The following is a 22,346-nucleotide window of genomic DNA, read 5'->3' on the forward strand; positions in this document are numbered from 1 at the left end:
CTAGTAATGTAACGGCAGCAGGGTGCAGGCGCCGCCAGCACTAGCTACCCTTCCTCCCACAGATCCACACACTTTCAAGACATGGGCGAGCCAACGCCCAACCCCGATCCCTCGCCCCAAAGCCGGAGGGCTTCTCAAGCTTCAGAGAGGTCACGCAGTCGAGATTCCTCGCAGCCTCTGGTGTCCATCCCTGAGGATGGGGTGCCCAGACCTACACAGCGGGGCAGTCGGAGCAGTCAGGGCAGCCAGGACCAGCAGTCAACTAGCGTGCCGCAGTGGTCACAGAGGTCCAGCCTGGCACCAGAAAACCAGGGCGAGGAAGGCACAGAGTATAACCGGTCCATGAGCTTAAGTTACCCAGCAGGCTTTCCACGGGGTTACCTGGATGAGAACAGAAAGATGCAGCAGTTTCCTCAGGGCGAGGGCCTCTTAGAACAACTAGATACCGACTTCCAGGACCCGGGTGCCGGCCTCCTGGACCAGTTCAACATGTTCCCACGAGAGGACCAGCCGTTCGACCAGACCATGCAGCACGGGCCATACCTGAGGGACGACCCCACTCTCCACGTAGGGCGTTCTGACCTGGGCTTCATGCCCTTCGTCGGAGAGGTGCCTGACCCCGAGCCCCGTGAGCTGGCAGTGCAGAACGCCAAGGCCTACCTGCTGCAGACCAGCGTGAACTGCAACCTCAGCCTGTGAGAGGAGGTTGGGGGTGGAGAAGGTGGGCAGCAGGCTGGGAAGGGCCCTAGCCAAGGCTGCCTCGGGTGTGGGGTCTCTGTGAACCTGTAACCTAGCAAAGAATTGAGGAAGAAGTAGCAACAGTCTCAGTGCCTGCACACCCCACTCCTAGCATCTAGCTGCAGAGGTTCACACAGCCACTAAGCCTGTTTCGATATGAGACTGAACAGGAGAGGTTGAGTTGCTTATCTAAAATCACACAGCCAAGAAGTGGTAGAGCCAGCATTGTCGAACAAGGCCTCCGGCTCACAGAGCTCTGTTCTTGTCTCCTAACTTGCCTGTCTGAGGAGGGTAGTTATCCGTCACTGAGCTACAGACATGGTCCCCTCCCTCTCCCATTAGTTATGCTATAGAAAATGAAATATTAATATTGAACACGGCATGGTTGATGAGAAGGGCTTAAGTGGCAACACAGAGGGAGGGACCAGGGGGTAGCACCTTGCACAGAACAAGAGAAAGAGTGGTCCAGAGATAGGGAGGACACAGTCAGGTCTTTGAAGGGTGCAGCTATGTCTGGGACCACCGTGGAGGGCTGGCTAAAGCACACAGCCCATTCCATCCCCCCTGTGCTAGGAACCTGCTGTGGCTCCTGCCCACACACACTCAATTTCCACTCATTACTTAGTTGTCTCTACCTCAGGCCCCAGATCCAGTCCAAATTAACCTGTATGTGTTTTGCCATCACGTTTGCAGTCTTGAGAGCTTCAAGTTTTCTTCCTGAAATGCCCTGGCCAGTCTCCTTCTTTTTCCAAGGTTTCATTTTTATCTGTTTAACTGTGTGTGTGTGTGTGTGTGTGTGTGTGTGTGTGTGTATGTGTGTGTGTGTGTGTTCACACACTGCCTTTGGAGACTAGAAGAGGGCATTGCATCCCCTGGAACTGGAGTTTGTAGGCTGTTGCGGGCTGCCTGACACAGGTGTTCGCAACCAAACTCTGGTTCTCTGAAAGAGCAATATGAACTCTAAACCACAGAACTGTCTGTCCAGCCTTTTCGAGATTTTTAAAATATTAATTTAGGGACTGGAGAGATGGCTCAGAGGTTAAGAGCACTGGCGGCTCTTCTGGAGGTCCTGAGTTCAATTCCCAGCACCCACATGGTGGCTCACAACCATCTACAATGAGATCTGGTGCCATCTTATAGCGTGCAGGCATACAAGCAGGCAGAACACTGTATACATAGTCAAAAAATCTTTAAGGCCGGGCGGTGGTGGCTCACGCCTTTAATCCCAGCACTCGGGAGGCAGAGGCAGGCGGATCTCTGCGAATTCAAGACCAGCCTGGTCTACAAGAGCTAGTTCCATGACAGGCTCCAAAACCACAGAGAAACCCTGTCTCGAAAAACCACAAAAAAAAAAAATCTTTAAGAACATTTGTTACTCTTGCAGAGGACCCAGGTTGGGTTCCCAGCACCCAGAAGGCAGTTCAGCTCCAGGGAATCCAGCACCTTATAACCTCTGCAAGTGTCAGGCATGCATGTGGTGTACATGCATACAGGCAAAACAGTTGTGCACATAGAGATACAGTAAAATCTAAATCTAAAAAAATGTTTAGTGTGTATGAGTATTTTGCCTATATCACAATCGTTCAGTGCCTTTGGAGGTCAAAAGAGGTCACTGGATTCTCTGAAACTGGATGGTTGTGAGCCGCCATGTGGGTGCTAAGAACAGAACCAGGTCCTCTGCAAGGGCAGCCCATGCTCTTAACCACCAGGCCATCCCTGTTATTTATTTTACAGTATTAGAGCTTGAACCCAGGGCCTCCTGCAAGCTGGACAAGCACCTGACCTCTGGGCTGCCCAATCAACCTCCTCTCTTACCTTCCCAGCATCAGCATGGTTCCCCCCACACTAGAGACTGTTCAGAGTGGTTTGCAGGCAGCAGAAAGGCTCGTGTAATGCTTTGGGATGAGACAGCCTGGCTTCAAAGGGTGCTGAGCCGTGACCTCAGATTTCCTAAGCATTAGTTCCCTTATCTGGAGGATTGGGTGGGGTGTGTGTGTGTGTGTGTGTGTGTGTGTGTGTGACTATTGCAAGAATTCAATAATGCCCTCAAATGCTCAGCATGCTGCCTGGACTGAGTGGGTGGAAGCCACCATGAGACTATTATTACTCTGGCTTCTCTGTTCTCAATCTTCCCTTACGCTGTTCTGGCTAAACCTCCATCTTTTCCAGTATGCCAAGCACACCCCCTCCCCAGGATCTTCCTGCAACCCCAGGCATTGTCCATAAGCCTAAACAATTTTGCTTCTTCTATTGTAATCCATGTTCTATCTTACTCCCTTTAAATAAATAGAATTAGCTAAATTCTATTTTAATCCCCTTTCCCTTTTGCACCTTATTGCCTTGGCTATGGCCACTTAAACAATATTAAATAGAAGTCATGAAGTCAGGTTTCTTCTTTAAGGCCAGCTTGGGCTACATTGTGCGACCTTGCTACAGAAAAGTTGGGGAGGGAGGGCTTAGTACCTCATCCTGGCTATATTTACCCATCAGAATGTCAGTCCCATCAGGGCAGGGACATTTTCTGTCCTCCTGTGTCCCTAGCAGTAGACAAAGGAACGGTACAAAACAGCAAGCTCAGTGCACTGAGTGAGTGGTGTCCCTCACCTCCTGGAAGGCAGGTATGAGCACCTGGTGAACCTACTGACCAAGATCCTGAACCAGCGGCCTGAGGACCCCTTGTCCATCCTGGAGCATCTGAACCGCAACACGCAGTGGGAATGGTTCCACCCCAAGCTGGACACGCTGCGGGATGACCCTGAGTTGCAGCCCACCTACGAGATGGCCGAGAAGCAAAAGGCCCTGTTCATCAGGGGTGGAGGAGAAGGTGAACAGGAAATGGAAGAGGAGGTGGTGAGTGAGTTGGAGTGGAGAGGTGGGAGGGAAGAGTGGCCAGGGGGCCTCTGCCACTGTCTGTGCTTAAAGTGTCAACAGGAGTGACTACTGTGCCTGCGGAGGGGTCAGAGGGCCTTGAGTGCCACCCGAAGCAGCATCTGGAGCACCACACAAGGTTTAGGAGCAGGCGAAAAGCCCTTGGCCCTGCCTCCTGGAAGCTACCCCTTCCCTTTCATATGAAGGAACCGGAATAACCCCTTGTCTCTCCCTCCACAGACTTTTCCTACTGCCTCTGAGTCTCTCAGAATCCATTCCTTTCTTTCCTCCTGCCTCAGTTTCCCCATTTATTATTTAAGGCCTGCTAAGAACTCTTCCACCTAACAACCCAAGATTATTCTACCATCCTCAAAGTATTTAAGGCCACAATTCTGGAACTGAGTGATGCATATAATTTGGGTGAGGGGCTGGGAGCATGGCTCAGTTGGTCGAAGGTTTGCCCGGCCCCACAAAGCCCAGGGTTCCTCCCCCATGCTGCATAAACTGGGTTTGGTAGTGCACACCTGTAATCCCACCTCTTGGGAGGTAGAGCAGAAGGAGCAGGAGTTCAAGGTCCTCCTCAGCCACGTGGTGAGTTCCAGGGCAGCCAGCCTGGGATACATAAGACCCTGTTTAGTTTTTGTTTGGTTTTGTTTAAAAACAGTAGAAATGCCCAGGAGAGCTGAGATGAGAGGGTTGTGAGTTGAGGCTAACACGGGCTACCCAGAAGGGTTTCATGTCTTCTAGGACTCAGAGTGAGAAAATATCTTTTTTTTTTTTAATTTATTTATTATGTATACAATATTCTGTCTGTATGCCTGAAGGCCAGAAGAGGGCACCAGACCTCTTTACAGATGGTTGTGAGCCACCATGTGGTTGCTGGGAATTGAACTCAGGACCTTTGGAAGAGCAGGCAATGCTCTTAACCACTGAGCCATCTCTCCAGCCCCGTGAGAAAATATCTTAACGATGATTTTTAAAAATTGAGTGAAAGGGGGCTGGAGAGATGGCTCAGTGGTTAAGAGCACTGCCTGCTCTTCCAGAGGTCCTGAGTTCAATTCCCAGCAACCACATGGTGGCTCACAACCATCTGTAATGAGATCTGGTGCCCTCTTCTGGCATGCGGGCATACATGGAGGCAGAATGTTGTATACATAATAAATAAGTAAATATTTTTTTTAAAAAAATTGAGTGAAAGGGTTGGTGAGATGACTCCGTGGGTGAAGGTGTTTGCCACCGAGTGTGACAACCTAAGTATGATCCCCAGGACCCACCCACTTGGTGGGAGGAGAGAGCAAACTTCTTTAAGTTGCCCTCTGATTTATATACAAACAAGAAAATACATTTTTAAAGGTCTAACCAGGGCCTGAAGAGATGGCTTAGCAGCTAAGAGTACCAGCTGCTTTTCTAAGAGGATGTTTGAATGTATATTTGTTTTTTCAAGACAAGGTTTCTCTGTGTAGCTTTGGACCCTGTCCTGGAACTCACTCTGTCGACAGAGGCCTGTCTCTGCCTCCTGAGTGCTGGGAGTAAAGGCGTGCACCACCACCGCCTGGCTGACGACCTGTATTTGTTTCCCAGCACCTGCATGGCAGCTCACGGCCATCTGGTCAATCAGCCTGGGATACATGAGACCCTGTTTTGAAGAAAAAATTGGATGGCAAAGTTCCAGGGGATCTAATGCCCTCTTCTGACCTCCGAGAGCATCAGGCACACACGTGGTATACAGATATACATGTAGGCAAAATACTCATACACAGAAAAAAAATTTAAATCTTATTTTTTAAGGAATACCCACTACATGTACTTTTCCCCTTAGCTCCAGATCCCAGGAGGCCCTGCCTCAAAAGAGCAACCCCTGGCTTGGGGGGAGAGTCTACATATACCCTTAGTTCACTGGACCCTCCAAGTCCCACCCTATTGAACGTAATGCATGGACCGACTCTGGAAGGCCGAGACCCATCTCCTTAGAGCTGGGAACAGTCATTTTATTTATATTTATTATTTTTGCAGGGTTGGGAGGTAAGGTTTTGACAAAGGGTCTGATATGTTCCCTTGCTTTGAACTTGCTAGGTAGTTATGGATAACACTGAATATCTGATCTTCCTGCCTCTACCTCTTGAGGGCTAGGATGACAGTCATGTGCTTCCCGGGTTTATGCTGTCCTCATACACGGTAGGCTATTGTGGAATATTCCTTGTCACTGTGACTGGTTTCATAAAAAGCTAGACGGCCAATAGCTATGCAGAATTTTCAGGGCAGAGAGAATTCTGGGAAGAAGGCAGAGTTGTGAGGAGATGCAGAGGAAGCATGATATGTAAGACATGAGGTAACAGCCACGAGCCACGCGGAAGCATGCAGATTATGGAAATGGGTTAATTTAGCCACGCGGCAGCATGCAGATTATGGAAATGGGCTGATTTAAGTTATAGAAGTGTTAGGGACAGCCTAAGCTATCGGCTGAGCTTTCGTAATTAATAAGAGTCTCCGTGTCACGATCAGTGTGTTCCCAATCCTGGGGTTCAGCATCTAGAGAGAAAAACTGTGGGCGTCTGTGGCGAGACAGAGCCACGTTTCAAAAGTTATATTTCTTTTCCCATCTGGGCTGGGGCAGGTTCCTCTTTCTCTCATTTTGTGTGTCTCTCGTATGGTTGGCTAGCTGTAATTCCCAAGGGCATCAACTTGACGGTCCATCCTTCTCCATTGCCGGGAACTGTCTCCTACACTGCTTCACAGCACAGGAACTCCAGTGTGTTTCTGGATACCCCTTGCTGTGCCTTCCCGAGGCTGGAGAAGGAGGATTAGCATTATTACCTATACTGTGGAGAGTGAGTTCAAAGCCAGCAATGGGCCCCTTAAGGAGAGCTCACCTTTTGTTTTGTTTTGTTTAGGTTTTCTGGGACAGGGTTTCTCTGTGTAGCCCTGACTGTCTTGGAACTTACTGTGTAGACCAGACTGGCCTCAAACTCAGAGATCTGCCTGCCTCTGCCTACAGAGTGCTGGGATTAAAGGTGTCCTATCACTGTCCAGATAGGAGATCTCATCTTAAATCTCCCCTCAAAAATCCAATCTGAGGGTGTAGCTGGTTGCTCGAACAGTTACCTAGACTCCTCTAGTGAGGGGTTAGGGCGTAGCTCAGTGGTGGAAACGCTGCCCAATATATAAAAGGCTATGGGTTTGATGCCTAGCTGTGAAAACAATCTATGGGAACATAGCTCAGTGGTGGAGTGCTTAGCTAGGATGTATGAAGGCCTGGGCTCATGGCCCAGAGCCACATCGACTGGTTGTGCTAGGACACACCTATATTCCATGCACTTAGGACATAGCGCCAGTAGGTTAGAAGCTCAAGTCCATTCTTGGCTACATGGATGACTTTAAGGGTAATGTCTCTCTACAATAAAACAGAGTGTGGTCACAAATGGCAAATGGGATTTTCCCAACAGCAGAAACAGGATGAGAGAAAGGAGAACTGAGATTTTGTCTTTCCAGCAAGTCAAGGCTCACCATGGAATAAAGCATGTTCACCTGTCCTCTGAGTGTCCGACCAGCCTGTGTAGAGACAGCCACACCGGATGAGCTCACGTGTCCTTCAGACCAGCCTGTGTGGAGACAGCCACACCGGATGAGCTCACGTGTCCTGCCAGACCAGCCCGTGTGGAGACAGCCACACCGGATGAGCTCACGTGTCCGGTCAGACCAGCCCGTGTGGAGACAGCCACACCGGATGAGCTCACGTGTCCGGTCAGACCAGCCTGCGCTGAGACAGCCACACCAGAAGATGATCTCTAAGGACCAGATACTGGTTTTTCTCTCCATCCAACCACACCAAGCGGATCAGAGTCAATCTAATGTGGTAGTGCATGCCTTTAATTGAACCACTCAGAAGGCAGAAACAGGTGGATATCTGAGTTCAAAACTAGCCTGGTGTACATAGGGAATTTCAGAACAGCAAGACATATTCTCCCTCTGTCAAAGAGTTGACTCTGTCATTTGAAGTACTGGACCACACTTGTTTCCATCAACAGTGGCCAGAAGGGCCAGGCAATACTAACACCCTTTGGCTGAACTGGGACAGTACACCATTTTTACAGAGATGCAGGCTTCTAAAAAAGGCAATATGCAGCCAGGTTGGTGGTGATGGCGCACGCCTTTAATCCCAGCAAGCAGGTGAATCTCTGAGTTCCAGGACAGCCAGGGCTACAGAGAGAAACCCTAACTCAAAAAAATAGGGGGTGTGTATCTAAACACACTTTTGGATAAACAGTGGGTCATTCAAGAAGTCAGAAAGGAAATGAAAATATCCCTAGAGGCAAACGAAGAGTCGCGTCCTACCTGAAGCCCTGGTGCACAAAGCACTCTAAAGAGAAAAGCTACTAGCGATAAGCACACGTGTAGAAGCTGGGAGGCATCGAATAAACAACCCAATGATGCGCCCAAGGGTCTCACAACACAGTGGTCCAGTCTGAGGAGGATCCAGCCAAAGAGTCGGCGTTTTGAAAAAGAGATGCACAAGCCCTTAGCTAATCTGACAGAACAAAGAGGGAGAAGATGCAATTAATAAAATTAATAAAATTAATGGAGACCGAAAGGGTTATGACTGACCCCAGTGAAATAGAGAACATCACTAGAAACTACCACGAAGATTTAACTTTGGAAAGCTGGGAAAGTCAGGAAAAAAAAAAAAAGGAAGGATTTCTAAATGAATATCCTTCACTAAAATTATCCTTCACTAAAATTAAGTCTTGAAGATGTGTGCTTGTGTGTGTAAAATCTTTTTATTAATTAATTAATTAGGTTTTTTGAGACAGGGTTTCTCTGTGTAACAGCCCTGGCTATCCTGGAACTACCTCTTGTAGACCAGGCTGGCCTCTAACTTGTTTATTTATTTTTATTTCGTGTGCATTGGTGTTTTACCTGCATATATGTCTTCAGAAGTGGTAGAACTGGAGTTACAGACAGTTGTGGAGCTGCTGCCATGTGGGTGATGGGAATTTAACCCGGGTCCTCTGGAAGAACAGCCAGTGTGCTCTTAACAGCTGAGCCATCTCTCCAGCTCTGTGTGTGTGTGTGTGTGTGTGTGTGTGTGTGTGAGAGAGAGAGAGAGAGAGAGAGAGAGAGACAGAGAGAGAGACAGAGAGAGAGAGAGAGAGAGAGAGAGGTCTTAAGCAGAACTATTACAAGCAATAAGACTGAAGCTGATAGTAAAACCCAGGGTCAGGCGGGTTCATTGCTGAATTCTACCAAACCTCCAAGGAAGACCTCATGCCAATTCTTCTTAACCTGATCCATAAAATAGAAAGTGAAGGAAAACTCTGCAAAAAATAACTACATACCTATTTCCTGGATGATACATAAGTGAATATTCTTTTTGTTGCTGTTGTTTTTTTTTTTTGTTTGTTTTTTTCAAAAACAGGGTCGCCCTGTGTGGCCCTGGCTATCCTAGAACTCTATAGACCAGGCTGACCTCAACCTCAGAGTTCTACCTGCCTCCTGAGTGCTGGGATTAAAGGCATGCGCCACCACCGCCTGGCAATGTGAACCTACTTAACAAAATGTTTGCAAACCCAGTTCAGGAACACATGAAGAAGATCATACATTATGACCAGGTGAGCGTCATCCCGGAAAGGCGAGGTCAGCCCAACACACATAAATCCATAATTGTGACACACTCTAGGACAGAAGCCACACATGATTACTTCAGTCAGCTCTGAAAAGGCATTTGACAAAGTTCAACATGCCTTCATGATACAAGTTCTGGAGTGTTAGGAAAAGATGGAGTAGTCCTCAAAAATAAAAGAGCTACAACCAATTACATTAGATGGAAACAAATGAGAACATTTCCTCTAAAATCAGGAGCCACACAAAAATGGCCATTCTCCCCTCTGATTGAGTATACTGCTCACAGTCATTACTGTAGCCATCAGCCAGGACAGTACACAGGGGCATAAATACAGGAAGGGCAAAGGCAAACTATCTCTGCTTGCAGATGACATGATTCTTTACTTAGAGTCCCTACTGAGTCGGCTAGAAAATTCTTGGCCCTAATAAACACAGTAAAGTTTCAGGATACAATGTATCTGTGGTGACAGGCAGCTCTGGACAGGGGAGCCTTAGTGACAGGCAGCGCTGCAGTGAGCATTCAAACACGTGGGCATTTCTGGCTGACACAGGAATGACACCCGTCAGCTCAGGCCAGGGGCGCTGCAGGATGGCTTCTGGGGAGACGGCTGCAGTAACAGACACTGTGGCCAGCAGTGCCCTTGTTCTTCTGCAGAACATGTCTTGAGGGTTTTTGGGTGGGGGACAGGTGACGATGATGCTGATTGTGCCGAGTGCCGAGTGCCGGCTGGGTCCTGATATCAGCCTTGGGTTTTAGTCACTCTATGAAGATTGCTGGGAACAGGGACTTTCTAGTTACATTTTAATTCATTATGCATTAGTTGTGTTTGTGGAGGTCAGAGGACGGTTTTCGGAGTCGATTCTCTCCTTCCACCATGTGGGTCCTGGGAATTGAACTCAGGAAGTCAGGTTTTTCCACTTTTACCCACTAAAGCATCTCACTAGCCCAGCTGGGAACATCTAATTAATTCAATCAACTGTTGTTGACTTTGCAATATTTGATTACATTCCATCCTTCCATCCATCCATCCATCCATCCATCCTACTTTATCGATAACTAGAAAAAGAAAAAAAAAGCCAGGCAGAGGTGGCGCAGGCCTTTAATCCTAGCACTTGGGGACAGAGGCAGGCAGATCTCTGAGTTCAAGGCCACCCTGGCCTACAGAGGGAGTTCTAGGGCAGCCAGGGCTACACAGAGAAACCCTGTCTCAAGAAACAAAATGAATAAATAAATAAACCACAAACCACAAACAATAGTCTCATTTATATTAACTACTCTCAGACCACTGTTAGAAATTTAAAAAAATATTCCATGCAAAATAATCCCCCAAATTAAGTCTTGAGGAATATATCTAAAGACATGAAAGACCTCAACAACCCAGATGACAAGATATTGAAAGAAGAAATCACAGAAAATAACACTAGATGACAGAGCATTCCATGTTCTTGGGTAGACATTATTATTACTATGAAAATGTCTGTCCACTAAAATTAATAAACAAAATACAATTCCTTTCAAAATCTCAGTGCAAAACTTTATAGATTTAGGGGGGAAAACGCATAATTCGTGTAAAGTCAGGCATGGTGGCTCACGCCTTTAGTCCCAGCACTCAGGAAGCAGAAATGGGTGAATCCCTGAGTGTGAAGCCAGTCTGGTCTACAGAGAGAGTTCCAGGCCAGTCAAGGCTACACAGAGAAAAACAAAACAGATTGACTTGGAATATGCAATATTGTGAGGCCACAGTCTCAGTAAACAAACCATATATTTGCCCTCATGTGCGGAGTACAGCAGTTATGTATATAAAGTGTATGTATGGATAGAGTGTAACAGGGGAAAGAACAAGGGGCACTGGCTATACGGATGAGGAGGAACCAAGTGCAGACAATGAACACGAGTCATGAGCAAGGACATAACCACTTCTCTAGTACTAATACTGTCATGGGGTTTTGGTTTTGGTGGGAGATAATGCATTACTGAAAGTCTAATAATATTTAGTGTGAAGCATCCATTTTGAATGCCAATTCCTTTTTTAAAAAGATTATTTATTATGTATACAGTGTTCTGCCTTCAGGCCAGAAGAGGACTCTGGATATCATTACAAATGGTTGTGAGCCACCATGTGGGTGCTGGGAATTGAACTCAGGACCTCTGGAAGAACAACCAGTGCTCATAACCACTGAGTCATCTCTCCAGCCCCTTGAATGCCAATTCTAATTGCATAAGAATAAGGAAAGAAGGGGCTGGAGAGATGGCTCAGAGGTTAAGAGCACTGACTTCACTTCCAGAGGTTCTGAGTTTAATTCCCAGTAACCACATGGTGGCTCACAACCATCTATAATGAGATCTGGCTCTCTCTTCTGGCTTGCAGGCATATATACAAACAGAACACTGTATACATAATAAATAAATATTTAGAAAAAAAAAGAATAAGGAAAGAAAAAAAGGATTGAAAAATGGGATGAACACACATATGCGCACGCGCACACGCACACACATGTACACACACACACGCATGCACACACAGACACGCACACGTACACACAGAGACACAGAGACACACGCAGACACACGCACAGATGCACACACACAGAGACACGCACACACACACAGACACACACGCACACGTACACACACAGAGACACATGCAGACACACGCACAAATGCACACACACAGAGACACGCACACACACACAGACACACACAGACGCACGGACACACGTGCGCGCGCACACACACACAGACGCCACATGAACCTGCAGACAGAGACTCCAGAGATGACCAGCCACCAGCCAGAGGTCCTGAGCAGCTGTTTCCCCGCAGCTTTGGCTTAGCTCAGGGCACCACTGGCTATTTCCATATCGCTAGACTGAAGAATGCTGAGCTTTGTGGCCTGTGGCCCCTCTGCTGAGCAGGTGACAGGCATTCCTCAGAGAAAGGCGCCCCCCCCATTCCTGTCAAGCATTGCTTTTCAGGCCCTCCCTCCCTCCCTCCCTCCCTCCCTCCCTCCCTCCCTCCCTCCCTTCGTTCTCCACCCCATCCCATGGTCGTGAACCAAGAACACAGTGGAAAGATAGGCAGTGAAGACTGCTTTGGGTTGTAAGTAACGGACACGCGACTAATAGTGGCTTTGTATTTTACACAGTCTTGATATGCACCCCTGGCTGGCTGAAACTCGCTCTATAGACCACACTGGCCTCGAACTCACAGAGATTCATCAGCCTCTCCCTTCCAAGGGCTGGGTTTAAAGGTCTGTACTACCGAGCCTGGCAACAGTGATTCTTTTGTCCAGTGGAACAAGAAGGCCAGGGTGGTAGGGCGATCCAGCTGTGTGCCCGAGGGCCAAATCCACCTTTCACCCCATCGCTATTAGGGCGTAGAGTATGATGACCCAGGCATTTGCTGCCTGTTGGTACCCAGCGGTCAGGACAAATAGAAAAGGATTTTCTCCTGGTGTGCTTTTTTTTTTTCCCTCAAGGGACACCCTCCCTGAGGACATTCCCCCAAACTGGTGGCTTCAGTCCAAGTTTCTTAACTCTGGATGAGTTGGGCTGCCGGGCTGGCTCAGATCTTTCTGCTGAGGCTGCAGACTCGAGTACCATCCCTGGGACCCAGGCGATGGCAAGAGAATCTGACTCTAAAGCCTTCAGCCTTCCATCCTCTCTCTCATCCCCTCTCCCACGCTGTGCAGAACGACAGCCCGGTGCCCAACATCATGGAGACGGCCTTCTACTTTGAGCAGGCGGGCGTGGGGCTGAGCTCCGACGAAAGCTTCCGGATCTTCCTGGCCCTGAGGCAGCTGGTGGAGCAGCAACCCATCCACACGTGCCGCTTCTGGGGCAAGATCCTGGGACTGAGCCGCAGCTACCTGGTGGCCGAGGTGGAGTTCCGCGAAGGCGAGGAGGAAGGCGAGGAGGAGGAGGTGGAGGAGATGATGGAGGGAGGAGAGGTCATGGAGGCGCACGGTGAGGAGGAGGGCGAGGAGGATGAGGAGAAGGTGGTGGATGCAGTGCCCAAGCCGCAGTGGAAGCCGCCGCCAGTCATCCCCAAGGAGGAGAGCCGCACGGGCGCCAACAAGTACCTGTACTTCGTGTGCAACGAGCCAGGCCGCCCGTGGACGCGCCTGCCGCACGTGACGCCTGCGCAGATCGTCAGTGCGCGCAAGATCAAGAAGTTCTTCACCGGCTTCCTGGACACCCCGGTCATCAGCTACCCGCCCTTCCCGGGCAACGAGGCCAACTACCTGCGTGCTCAGATTGCGCGCATCTCAGCAGCCACGCACATCAGCCCGCTGGGCTTCTACCAGTTCGGCGAGGAGGAGGGAGATGAGGAGGAGGAGGGCGGCGCAGGGCGTGACTCATTCGAGGAGAACCCCGACTTTGAGGGCATCCCGGTGCTGGAGCTTGTGGACTCCATGGCCAACTGGGTACATCACACACAGCACATCCTGCCGCAGGTGAGGACAGAGTGCCCAACCAGGACACACCCCAATCCAGCCCTGCATCTGTGTGATAAAAGCATGATGCTGGTCGTTGTCTGTCCATCCATCCATCCATCCATCCATCCATCCATCCATCATTATACTCACCCAATCGTCTGTCCATACACTCACTCATCTACCCAGACATCCAACCTCGGTTCCATACACCTACCCATTCATCCATCTATCCACCCATCCTTCTCCCTTGAATCCACCTGTCCATCCATCCATCCATCCATCCATCCAATGATCTGTTCATCCGTCTACTTGTCCATCAACCAAACCTTCCACCCAGCTACTCACTCTTCCAACCACAAATCCGTTCACCCACCACTCCATTCACAAATCTATCTGTCCATCCACTAGTCTGTCAACTGTCTGTCTATCCATCTAAACAGATGGGGGACAGGTGACGATGATGCTGATTGTGCCGAGTGCCGGCTGGGTCCTGACATCAGCCTTGGGTTTTAGTCACTCCATGAAGATTGCTGGGAACAGGGACTTTCTAGTTACATTTTAATTCATTATGCATTAGTTGTGTTTGTAGAGGTCAGAGGACAGCTTTCGGAGTCGATTCTCTCCTTCTACCACCTGGGTCGTGGGAACTGAACTCAGGAAGTCAGGTTTTTCCATAGACACTTTACCTCACTGGCCCAGCTGGGAACATCTAATTAATTCAATCAACTGTTGTTGACTTTACAATAACTCCCCTTTTTTTCTTTTCTTTATTTTTTTATTTTTCAAGAAAGTGTTTCTGTGTAACGCTAGCTGTCCTGAGACTCAGAGACCTGCCCACCTCAGCCCCACCTGCCTCTGTCTCCTGAGTGCTGGGATTAAAGGCAGACACCACCTCTGTGGGGGTTCGGGGGTGGAGCCTACTGCTTTATACAGTCCAGGACCAGTAGCCCAGGGATGACACTGCTCACCGTGAGCTGGGCCTTCCCACATCAGTCATTAATCAAGAGCGTGCCCCACAGACTTGCTTGCAGGCCAATCTGATGGAGGTCTTTTTTCAGCTGAGTTTCCGTCCTGGATGACTTTAGCTCTTATCAAGTTCACACACACACACACACACACACGCACACGCACACGCACACGCACACGCACACACACACGAACAGCAGCAAACCAGTACTACAGGCATAAACTACCATACTGTCTTCAAAGAACTCCTTCTGAAAGCCAGGTGTGGGCGCACACCTTTAGTCCCAGCACTCGGGAGGCAGAGGCAGGTGGATCTCTGAGAGTTCGAGGCCAGCCTGGTCTACAGAGCGAGTTCCAGGACAGGTACTGCCCCTGTTTCACAGATGAGGAAACGGGAGGTAGAGCTGTGCTGTGTGCTTGCCTGTGCTTATTATTCAAAAAACAGTCACTGGGACTGGAGACATGGCTCGGGGGCTAAGAGCACTGACTCTTCCAAAGTACCCAGGTTCGATTCCCAGCACTCAACATGGCAGCTCAGAACTGTCTGTAACTCCAAGATCTGACACTCTCACACGGACATAGATGCTGGTAAAATACCAATGCACATAAAATAAAATAAATATTTAAAAAAACTAAAAGCAGTCATTGATCAAGGTCACAGAACAACAGGGCCTGAAGTGGTAGTTTTTCATCCGAGCACTCTAGAGTCAGAGGCAGGCAGATCTCTATGAGTTTGAGGCCAGCCTGGTCTACAGAGTGAGGTCCAGGGCAGCCAGGGCTACACAGAAAATCTGCCGTGAAAAACAACAACAAGAAAAAAAAAGAAAGCAAGAAAACAACAAAATCAAAACAAAGCTGGGCGTGTAGCTCAGAAGAATGCTGGTCTGATGTCTCTCTCTCTCTCTCTCTCTCACACACACACACACACACACTCACACACACACACACACACACACAGAGAACAGGAGTGCTCATTGGCTTGGTCGAGCTCAGTGTCCATCCAATGAGGGATGCACAAGTGCATTGCCACTGCAGAGCGACAGCAGCCCCAGGAATACTGAGGTCTCATTTCTCAGCAGTATGTCCAGCATCCTGGGGACCAGTGTTCTAGGGACCTGTCTAGCCCTCCACCTTTTCCCACAGTAGGCTAAGCTCTGTTGGAGGGTGCCGTCTGACTTTGCCGCTGCACCCCCAGGGCCGCTGTACATGGGTGAACCCAATGCAGAAGACAGAGGAGGAGGAGGAGCTAGGGGAGGAGGAAGAGAAGGCGGACGAAGGGATGGAGGAGGTGGAGCAGGAGGTCGGTCCTCCGCTTCTGACTCCTCTCTCAGAAGATGCAGGTAAGTCCTTCCTTTGGGGCAGGTGCAGTGGTGGCCCAGAAGGGGTTGATGGGATTCAAACACTGATGTCACCCACCTTCTGGGCCTCAGTTCAGTGGGAGCACAAGTCCGTCATCCCAGCTTTAGGGCGGCAGAGTGGAAGACTCATGAGGCATCCCCAGCTACTTCTTGTGGCTAAGCCTCATCAGGCACGTGACAGCAACCATGGCCTCGAGACAGAATCTCTTCCCTGGTTGTCTCTCTTTCTGGAGGGCTGTCACAGCAGAGGCCATTTGAGGCAGGTCTTGTTCTGTAGCCCAGGCTAACCTTGAACTCTAAGCAATCATCTTTGCTGTCCTCAGTGCTAGGATTATCAGCATGTGCCCCTATGCCTAGCTGGGAGACGGTCTTTTGAGCCCCAACCAGGCTTGGGGAAGAGTTTAGGAGCCCCCCCTAGGGGAGGCAGCCAGGAGTGGGATTTTGCATTTATGGCAGGAATTCCCTAAGTCTGAGAGCTCTGGGGGGAAGAGGGCGGCCCAGGTCCTAGTTCAAAGCCATGCACCCTGTAAGAGAATGCTTGGGAGTTGCTGCTGGGGACATGGCTACCAGACCTCACCACCACCCAGCAAGGGAGGTGACGTGAGAGTTCTTGTTCCCTTCACTAAAATAGAGACAGGTGAAGTGTCTTCCTAGAGAGGCCAGAGCTGGGCTTCAGTGTGATTCGTGGCTCCTGCCTGGTCCCCTTTTCTTCATCCGTGCGGTAAGTAAGGCATGGCTTGGGGGCCCCTGACCCCACTGCCCTTTTTCTTCTCACAACAGAGATCATGCACCTGTCACCCTGGACAACCCGCATCTCCTGCAGCCTCAGCCCACAGTACTCAGTGGCCGTTGTGCGCTCCAACCTCTGGCCAGGGGCCTATGCCTACGCCGTTGGCAAGTACGATTTAGCCTTGGTCTGCCTATGATACAGACATATTACCTACCAGCCAGACAGTGGTGGCGCACGCCTTTAATCCCAGAACTCAGGAGCCAGAGGCAGGGGCATCTCTGTGAGTCTGAGGCCAGCCTGGTCTAGAGAGCTAGTTCCAGGACATCCAGGGCTATAGAGAGAGACCCCATCTCAAAAAATGTATATTGATAATCTCTGATCGCCCCCACTTTCACTCTTCTTACATTTAAATTGGGCTCTAAATCCCTACATCAGTTCACTAGCCCCCCAGTCCCACTACAGCCTTCAGAGACCCTGACTGCGATTCCAGATATGTCCACCAGAGGGCAGAGCTCTTCTGCTCTGATCTCTGAATGTGCTCTATATTGCTGAATTCTGGGCTTAGTTCTGATGGAGTTTCAAGGACAATTGATGCTTTTAGTCATATTCTTGTAGATTATTTTTGTAAAATATTTATTTTTGATTATGTATACAATATTCTGTCTGCGTGTATGTCTGCAGGCCAGAAGAGGGCACCAGACCTCTTTACAGATGGTTGTGAGCCACTATGTGGTTGCCGGGAATTGAACTCAGGACCTCTGGAAGAGTGGGCAATGCTCTTAACCACTGAGCCATCTCTCCAGCCCCTAGATTATTATTTTTTGTCCAGAATCTGAGACTAGAATTTTTCTAACCCTCTTATTCCAGCCACACATTAATTTTTAAAAATCTCTCTGAAAGTCAGACTGAGTTCTACTGGCCCGACATCCTCATGCCCGTTTATCTCCCCACCCTCCCTCCCATTCATTCACCCATCCATTCGTCATCAGCTCGTCCATCTGTGCATCCTTCAGTTCAGTAATTTGTCCATCTATCTTTTGTCTTTCTATAAAAGAGCATTCTAGACAAAGTTACGTACGTTGTTTACATGTACTGTGTGCTTGTGTGAGTTTACGTATGCCACAGCCATGCAGATGTCTTTGGAGGCCACCAGAGGGCACTGGGCATCCAGGAACTGGAGTTGTAGGTGATTATGAACCTCCTGATGTGGGTGCAGGAAACCAGTGAGCACTCTTAGCAGCTGGGTTATCACACCAGCCCAAAAAGAGACTTTATTTTGCTTCATGTGGGACTTCTTTTCTTTCCCTTTCTTTTCTTTTCTTTTTGAGACATGAGCTCACCATGTAGACCTGGCTGGTCTAGAACTCACTAGGTAGACCAGACTGTCCTCAAACTCAGAGCGATCCTCCTGCCTCTGCCTCTGGAGTGCTGAGATTAAAGATGTGCGTGACAACAAGTGCCTGAGACTCTTCAAATAAATCAACTGTGTGTGCACATGCATGAACAACATCATGCATGTGTAGGTCAGAAGGCACAGGAGTGGGTGCTAGCCTTCCACCTTGTTGTAGCAGTCTCTGTTGTTTCTGTGCTGTGCAGTGTATCCCAGGCTAGCTCCCTGAGCTTCCAGACAATGCTTCTCTGGTCTCTGCACCCCATCCCACACCATGTGTGCTGAGTTACAGTTGTGCTGCCAACTCTGACCTCTTATGTGGTTCCCAGGGTCAGATTCAGCTTGCCCGGCTTGTGCGGCTCTCTCTCTCTAGCCCTAAAAGAACCTTATTGTTGTTGACACGGGGTTTCATTATGCTGCTCTGGCTGGCCTTGAACTCCCAATCCTCCTGCCTGCACTTCTGGAGTACTGGGATTGCAGGCATGTCATCAAACTTGGCTCTGTGAGAAACTCTTGAACATCACTATTTAGCAGCTGCCTGCAGGATGCCAGGCCCTTATTGGAAAGACAGCCACGGATCATACATGGGAGCTGGTAGCAGAAATCCAGTCTTGTACGACGACATCCCTACCATCCACGTACTCCCTGCTCCATGCAGTTGTATGACGTTCCACACTCCATGCCAGCAAGTACGCTGTTATGAACTAGATAAGCTCCTAATTGGGTGTCTTGAGGCCTTGTGGCTTCTGGAGAGAAAGCGACCTCAATCTACAATCCACAGGGAAAGAAAGAAGTACTGTTTGAGACAGGCAGGGGTAGTCTAGACCAGTTTTATGATCGGAATGAGTAGGACTCACTGAGAATCTGGCAAAGATGAAAATTCTACTTCAAATGTCTAGAAAAGAGCCTGGGTTTCAGGGTATTGTGATGCTGGGATTGAAGCCAGGGTTTTGGCCTCTTCTAGGCAAGGGACCTACTATTGAGCCACACTCCAGGCCCTCACTGGGGGATGTAGTTAGGGCTCTATGTCTGAGCCACACCCCAGCTCCTCACTCAGGGATTCTAGGCAGGGGCTCTACTGACTGCTGAGCCATGCGCTCAGGCCTCATTTTGCTCTTTAAAAACAGATCTATTTTTCATGTGCACTGGTGTTTTGCCTGTATGTGTGTCTGCACAAGGGAGTCGGATTCCCTGGAACTGGAGTTACAGACTGTTGTGTATTGCCATGTGGGTGCTGGGAATTGCACCTGGGTCCTCTGAAAGAGCATATAGTGCTCTTAACTGCTTGAGCCATCTCTCTGGTCTGCAGCTAGTGCTCTGAACTGATGAGTCATCTCTCCGGCTATTCCCCCCTCTTTCTATGTAGCCCTGGCTGTCCTGAAACTCACTCTGTAGGCAAGGCTGATCTCAAATTCACAGAGACCCACCTGCCTCTGCCTCTCCAGTGCTGGGGTTAGAGGTGTGGGCCACCACCACCCAGCTTCTATTTTTCATTCCTTATTTCATAACATGTCTTCAGGATCTGGAATATGTTTTTCATTAAAATGAATCTCAGTTTGGATATGAAGTTTTCATCAGAAAGGCTTGCTGGGCTGGTGGCCCAGGATCATGATTCCAGTAAGCTCAGATAATCAGGACGCCAAGACAGGAGAAACACGAGATATTCCAAGGCCAGTTTTGGCTGCTGAGGGGGCGTAAGGCCAGGCTGAGCAACCTAGAATGTATTTCAAGATAAAAATGAGCCAAGGCTACATACAGCTCAGTGGTAGAGCCCCTGCCTAGAATCCCCCAGTGAGGGGCTGGGGGCGTGGCTCAGTGGTAGAGCACCTACCCAGAATCACCCAGTGAGGGGCTGGGAGTGTTTGTGATCAACAGTTAAGTGCCTTCCTACCTGGCAGGAGATCCTGGCTTCAACCTCTTGTACCACTAGGAGAAATAAATTAACCTTAGCCAGGCTTCTGATACATCTCTGTTATCCAAGCTGCAAGGAGGCTGAGGCAGGAATTTCTAGTTTATGGCCAGTTCAGGATACATGGTGACATACTCCCATAAAGAGAAAAAAGAAGTAAAAGTGAATTCATGTACCCAAGTTGTTCCAGGACTCTTTGGAGGTTTTCCAATAACCAAATTAAGTATCAGTTTTATTTTTAAAATTGAAATTAAATAAAATTAAATCAAAGCCACTCCACCCCAAAACAGCAGAACACACATTCTTCTCCAGTGTCCACGGAAACACTCCAAGACAGAGTGTGAACTGAATCTTCAAACAAGGCTCAGTTAGATGTAAGGTGATTGCCATCATACAAGATGTGCTCAGTGGCTCCCTGAGAAGGCAGTGAGAAAGCAGTAAAGGAGGCAGAGGGGGATGCTGACGACATGAGACCAGGAACCAATGACTCAGAAGTGATTAGTGATGGAAGAAGACCGCAAAGGCTGAGGAGATGGCTTAGTGGGTAATTGCTGCCCAAGCCAGTCAGGGGCTGGGGTGTGGCTCAGTGGTAGAGTCCCTGCCTAGAATCCCCCAGTGAGGGGCTGGGGTGTGACTCTGTGGTAGAGCCCCTGCCTAGAATCCCCCAGTGAGAGGCTGGGATGTGACTCAGTGGCAGAGTCCCTGCCTAGAATCCCCCAGTGAGGGGCTGAGGATCAACGGAGCCCGGGAATTTACTGGTGAAGTCAGCCTAGCAGAATCTGACTCCAGACCTGGTGAAGAGACTCTGCCTCAAAATATCAGTGAAGTGAATTGGGTTTCTCTGTGGCTTTGGAGCCTGTCCTGGAACTAGCTCTGTAGACCAGGCTGGTCTTTTTTTTTTTTTTTTTTGATTTTTCGAGACAGGGTTTCTCTGTAGCTTTTGGTTCCTGTCCTGGAACTAGCTCTTGTAGACCAGGCTGGCCTCGAACTCACAGAGATCCGCCTGCCTCTGCCTCCCAAGTGCTGGGATTAAAGGCGTGCGCCACCACCGCCCGGCTGACCAGGCTGGTCTTGAACTCACAAAGATCCGCCTGCTTCTGCCTCCCGAGTGCTGGGATTAAAGGCGTGCGCCACCATCACCCGGCTCGTGATGCCCTTTTTAAAGCCCACACTCAGAAGGCAGATGTGCACCAGTCTGAGACCAGCCTTGTCTATATACATGTGTTATATAGGGAGACCCTGTCTTCATAGTTAAGAGCATGTACTGCTCTTGCAGAAGACCCCTGATTCAGTTTCTCAGCACTCATATTTGGTAGCTTCACAGCCACCTGCCACTACGACTCCAGGAATCTGATGCCCTCTTCTGGCCTCTGCAGACACTGCACTCATGTGCATAAACTCACACCAATAGACAGACAGACAGACAGACACACACACACACACACACACACACACACACTCTATTCTCCAGTCCCCTTGCTACTTTAGATCTGGTGACCACCTAACAGGAGCTCAGTAAACCTTTGTGGGATAGAGTGATGGCGAATCTCCATGTGCACCTTTCATCTGCCCACTGGCAACTCTGTGGTGATGCTGTGCCGTACTTAGTCCCGCACCACCCCCCAAGAGAATGTTTCCCTGTTTCTCTAGGAAGTTTGAGAACATCTACATTGGCTGGGGCCACAAGTACAGCCCCGAGAACTTCAACCCATCCCTGCCAGCTCCGATTCAGCAAGAGTACCCCAGCGGCCCTGAGATTATGGAGATGAGTGACCCCACAGTGGAGGAGGAGCAGGCCCTGAAGGCTGCACAGGAACAGGCCCTGGCAGCAGCCGAGGAAGAGGAGGAGGATGAGGAGGAGGAGGAGGACGAAGACCTGGAGGACTGAGGTCACCAAGCTCTGTCCCATAGCTTTTGCCCTTATTTGTATTTACAGATTGTATTTTTCCTGTTGTTTTTTGTTTCCTGCCCTTGCAGGACATGGGTAGGAAAGCGCCCAGTGCTCCAAATAAAACCCCGCATAGCACAAACTAAGCTTCACGTTCATTTGCCATAGGAGTGGACTCAGTCATTCCTTCTCCTTGTTTGTTTGTGCTTATTTATTTCTTTGTTTTTGGTTTCTCAAAACAGGGTTTTCTGTAGCTCTGGCTGTCCTGGAACTTGCTGTCTTCAAAATCACAGAGATCCACCTGCCTCTCCCGTCCAAGTGCTGGGATTAAAGTGTGCGCCACTGCCACCTGCCTTGTTTGTTTTTAAAGATTTATTTTTATTTATATGTATGTGGGTGTCTATGCATGTGTGTGAAGATGCCCTCAGAAGCCAGAAGAGGGGG

The 22,346-nt window shown here is 49.2% G+C and overlaps 1 protein-coding gene across 2 annotated transcripts; it reads left to right on the top strand.

Annotated features, from left to right (window-relative positions):
• Positions 1–81: 81 nt before the first annotated feature.
• Positions 82–21,928, top strand: Rsph6a (radial spoke head 6 homolog A). Of its 2 annotated transcripts, XM_041654696.1 has the most exons (6): positions 82–695; positions 3,357–3,588; positions 12,915–13,679; positions 15,823–15,967; positions 16,766–16,883; positions 21,665–21,928. In XM_041654696.1, the coding sequence occupies exons 1-6, from the start codon at positions 82–84 to the stop codon at positions 21,900–21,902; spliced, it is 2,112 nt and encodes a 703-aa protein (XP_041510630.1). In that variant the 3' UTR covers positions 21,903–21,928. The 2 variants fall into 2 exon arrangements, with proteins under 2 accessions (XP_041510630.1, XP_041510631.1); XM_041654697.1 differs by lacking the exon at positions 12,915–13,679.
• The last annotated feature ends 418 nt before the right edge of the window (positions 21,929–22,346 follow it).

Source organism: Microtus oregoni, unplaced genomic scaffold, assembly GCF_018167655.1.
Source record: "Microtus oregoni isolate MIOR12 unplaced genomic scaffold, Mior012 000006F_ref0000085, whole genome shotgun sequence".
NCBI lineage: Eukaryota > Metazoa > Chordata > Mammalia > Rodentia > Cricetidae > Microtus > Microtus oregoni.

Coding starts and splice junctions, on each gene's coding strand:
- Rsph6a (XM_041654696.1), top strand. CDS start 82: ATGGGCGAGCCAACGCCCAACCCCGATCCCTCGCCCCAAAGCCGGAGG. Junction 13,680..15,822: donor CACAGCACATCCTGCCGCAG/GTGAGGACAGAG, acceptor CTGCACCCCCAG/GGCCGCTGTACATGGGTGAA. Junction 15,968..16,765: donor TCCTCTCTCAGAAGATGCAG/GTAAGTCCTTCC, acceptor TTCTCACAACAG/AGATCATGCACCTGTCACCC.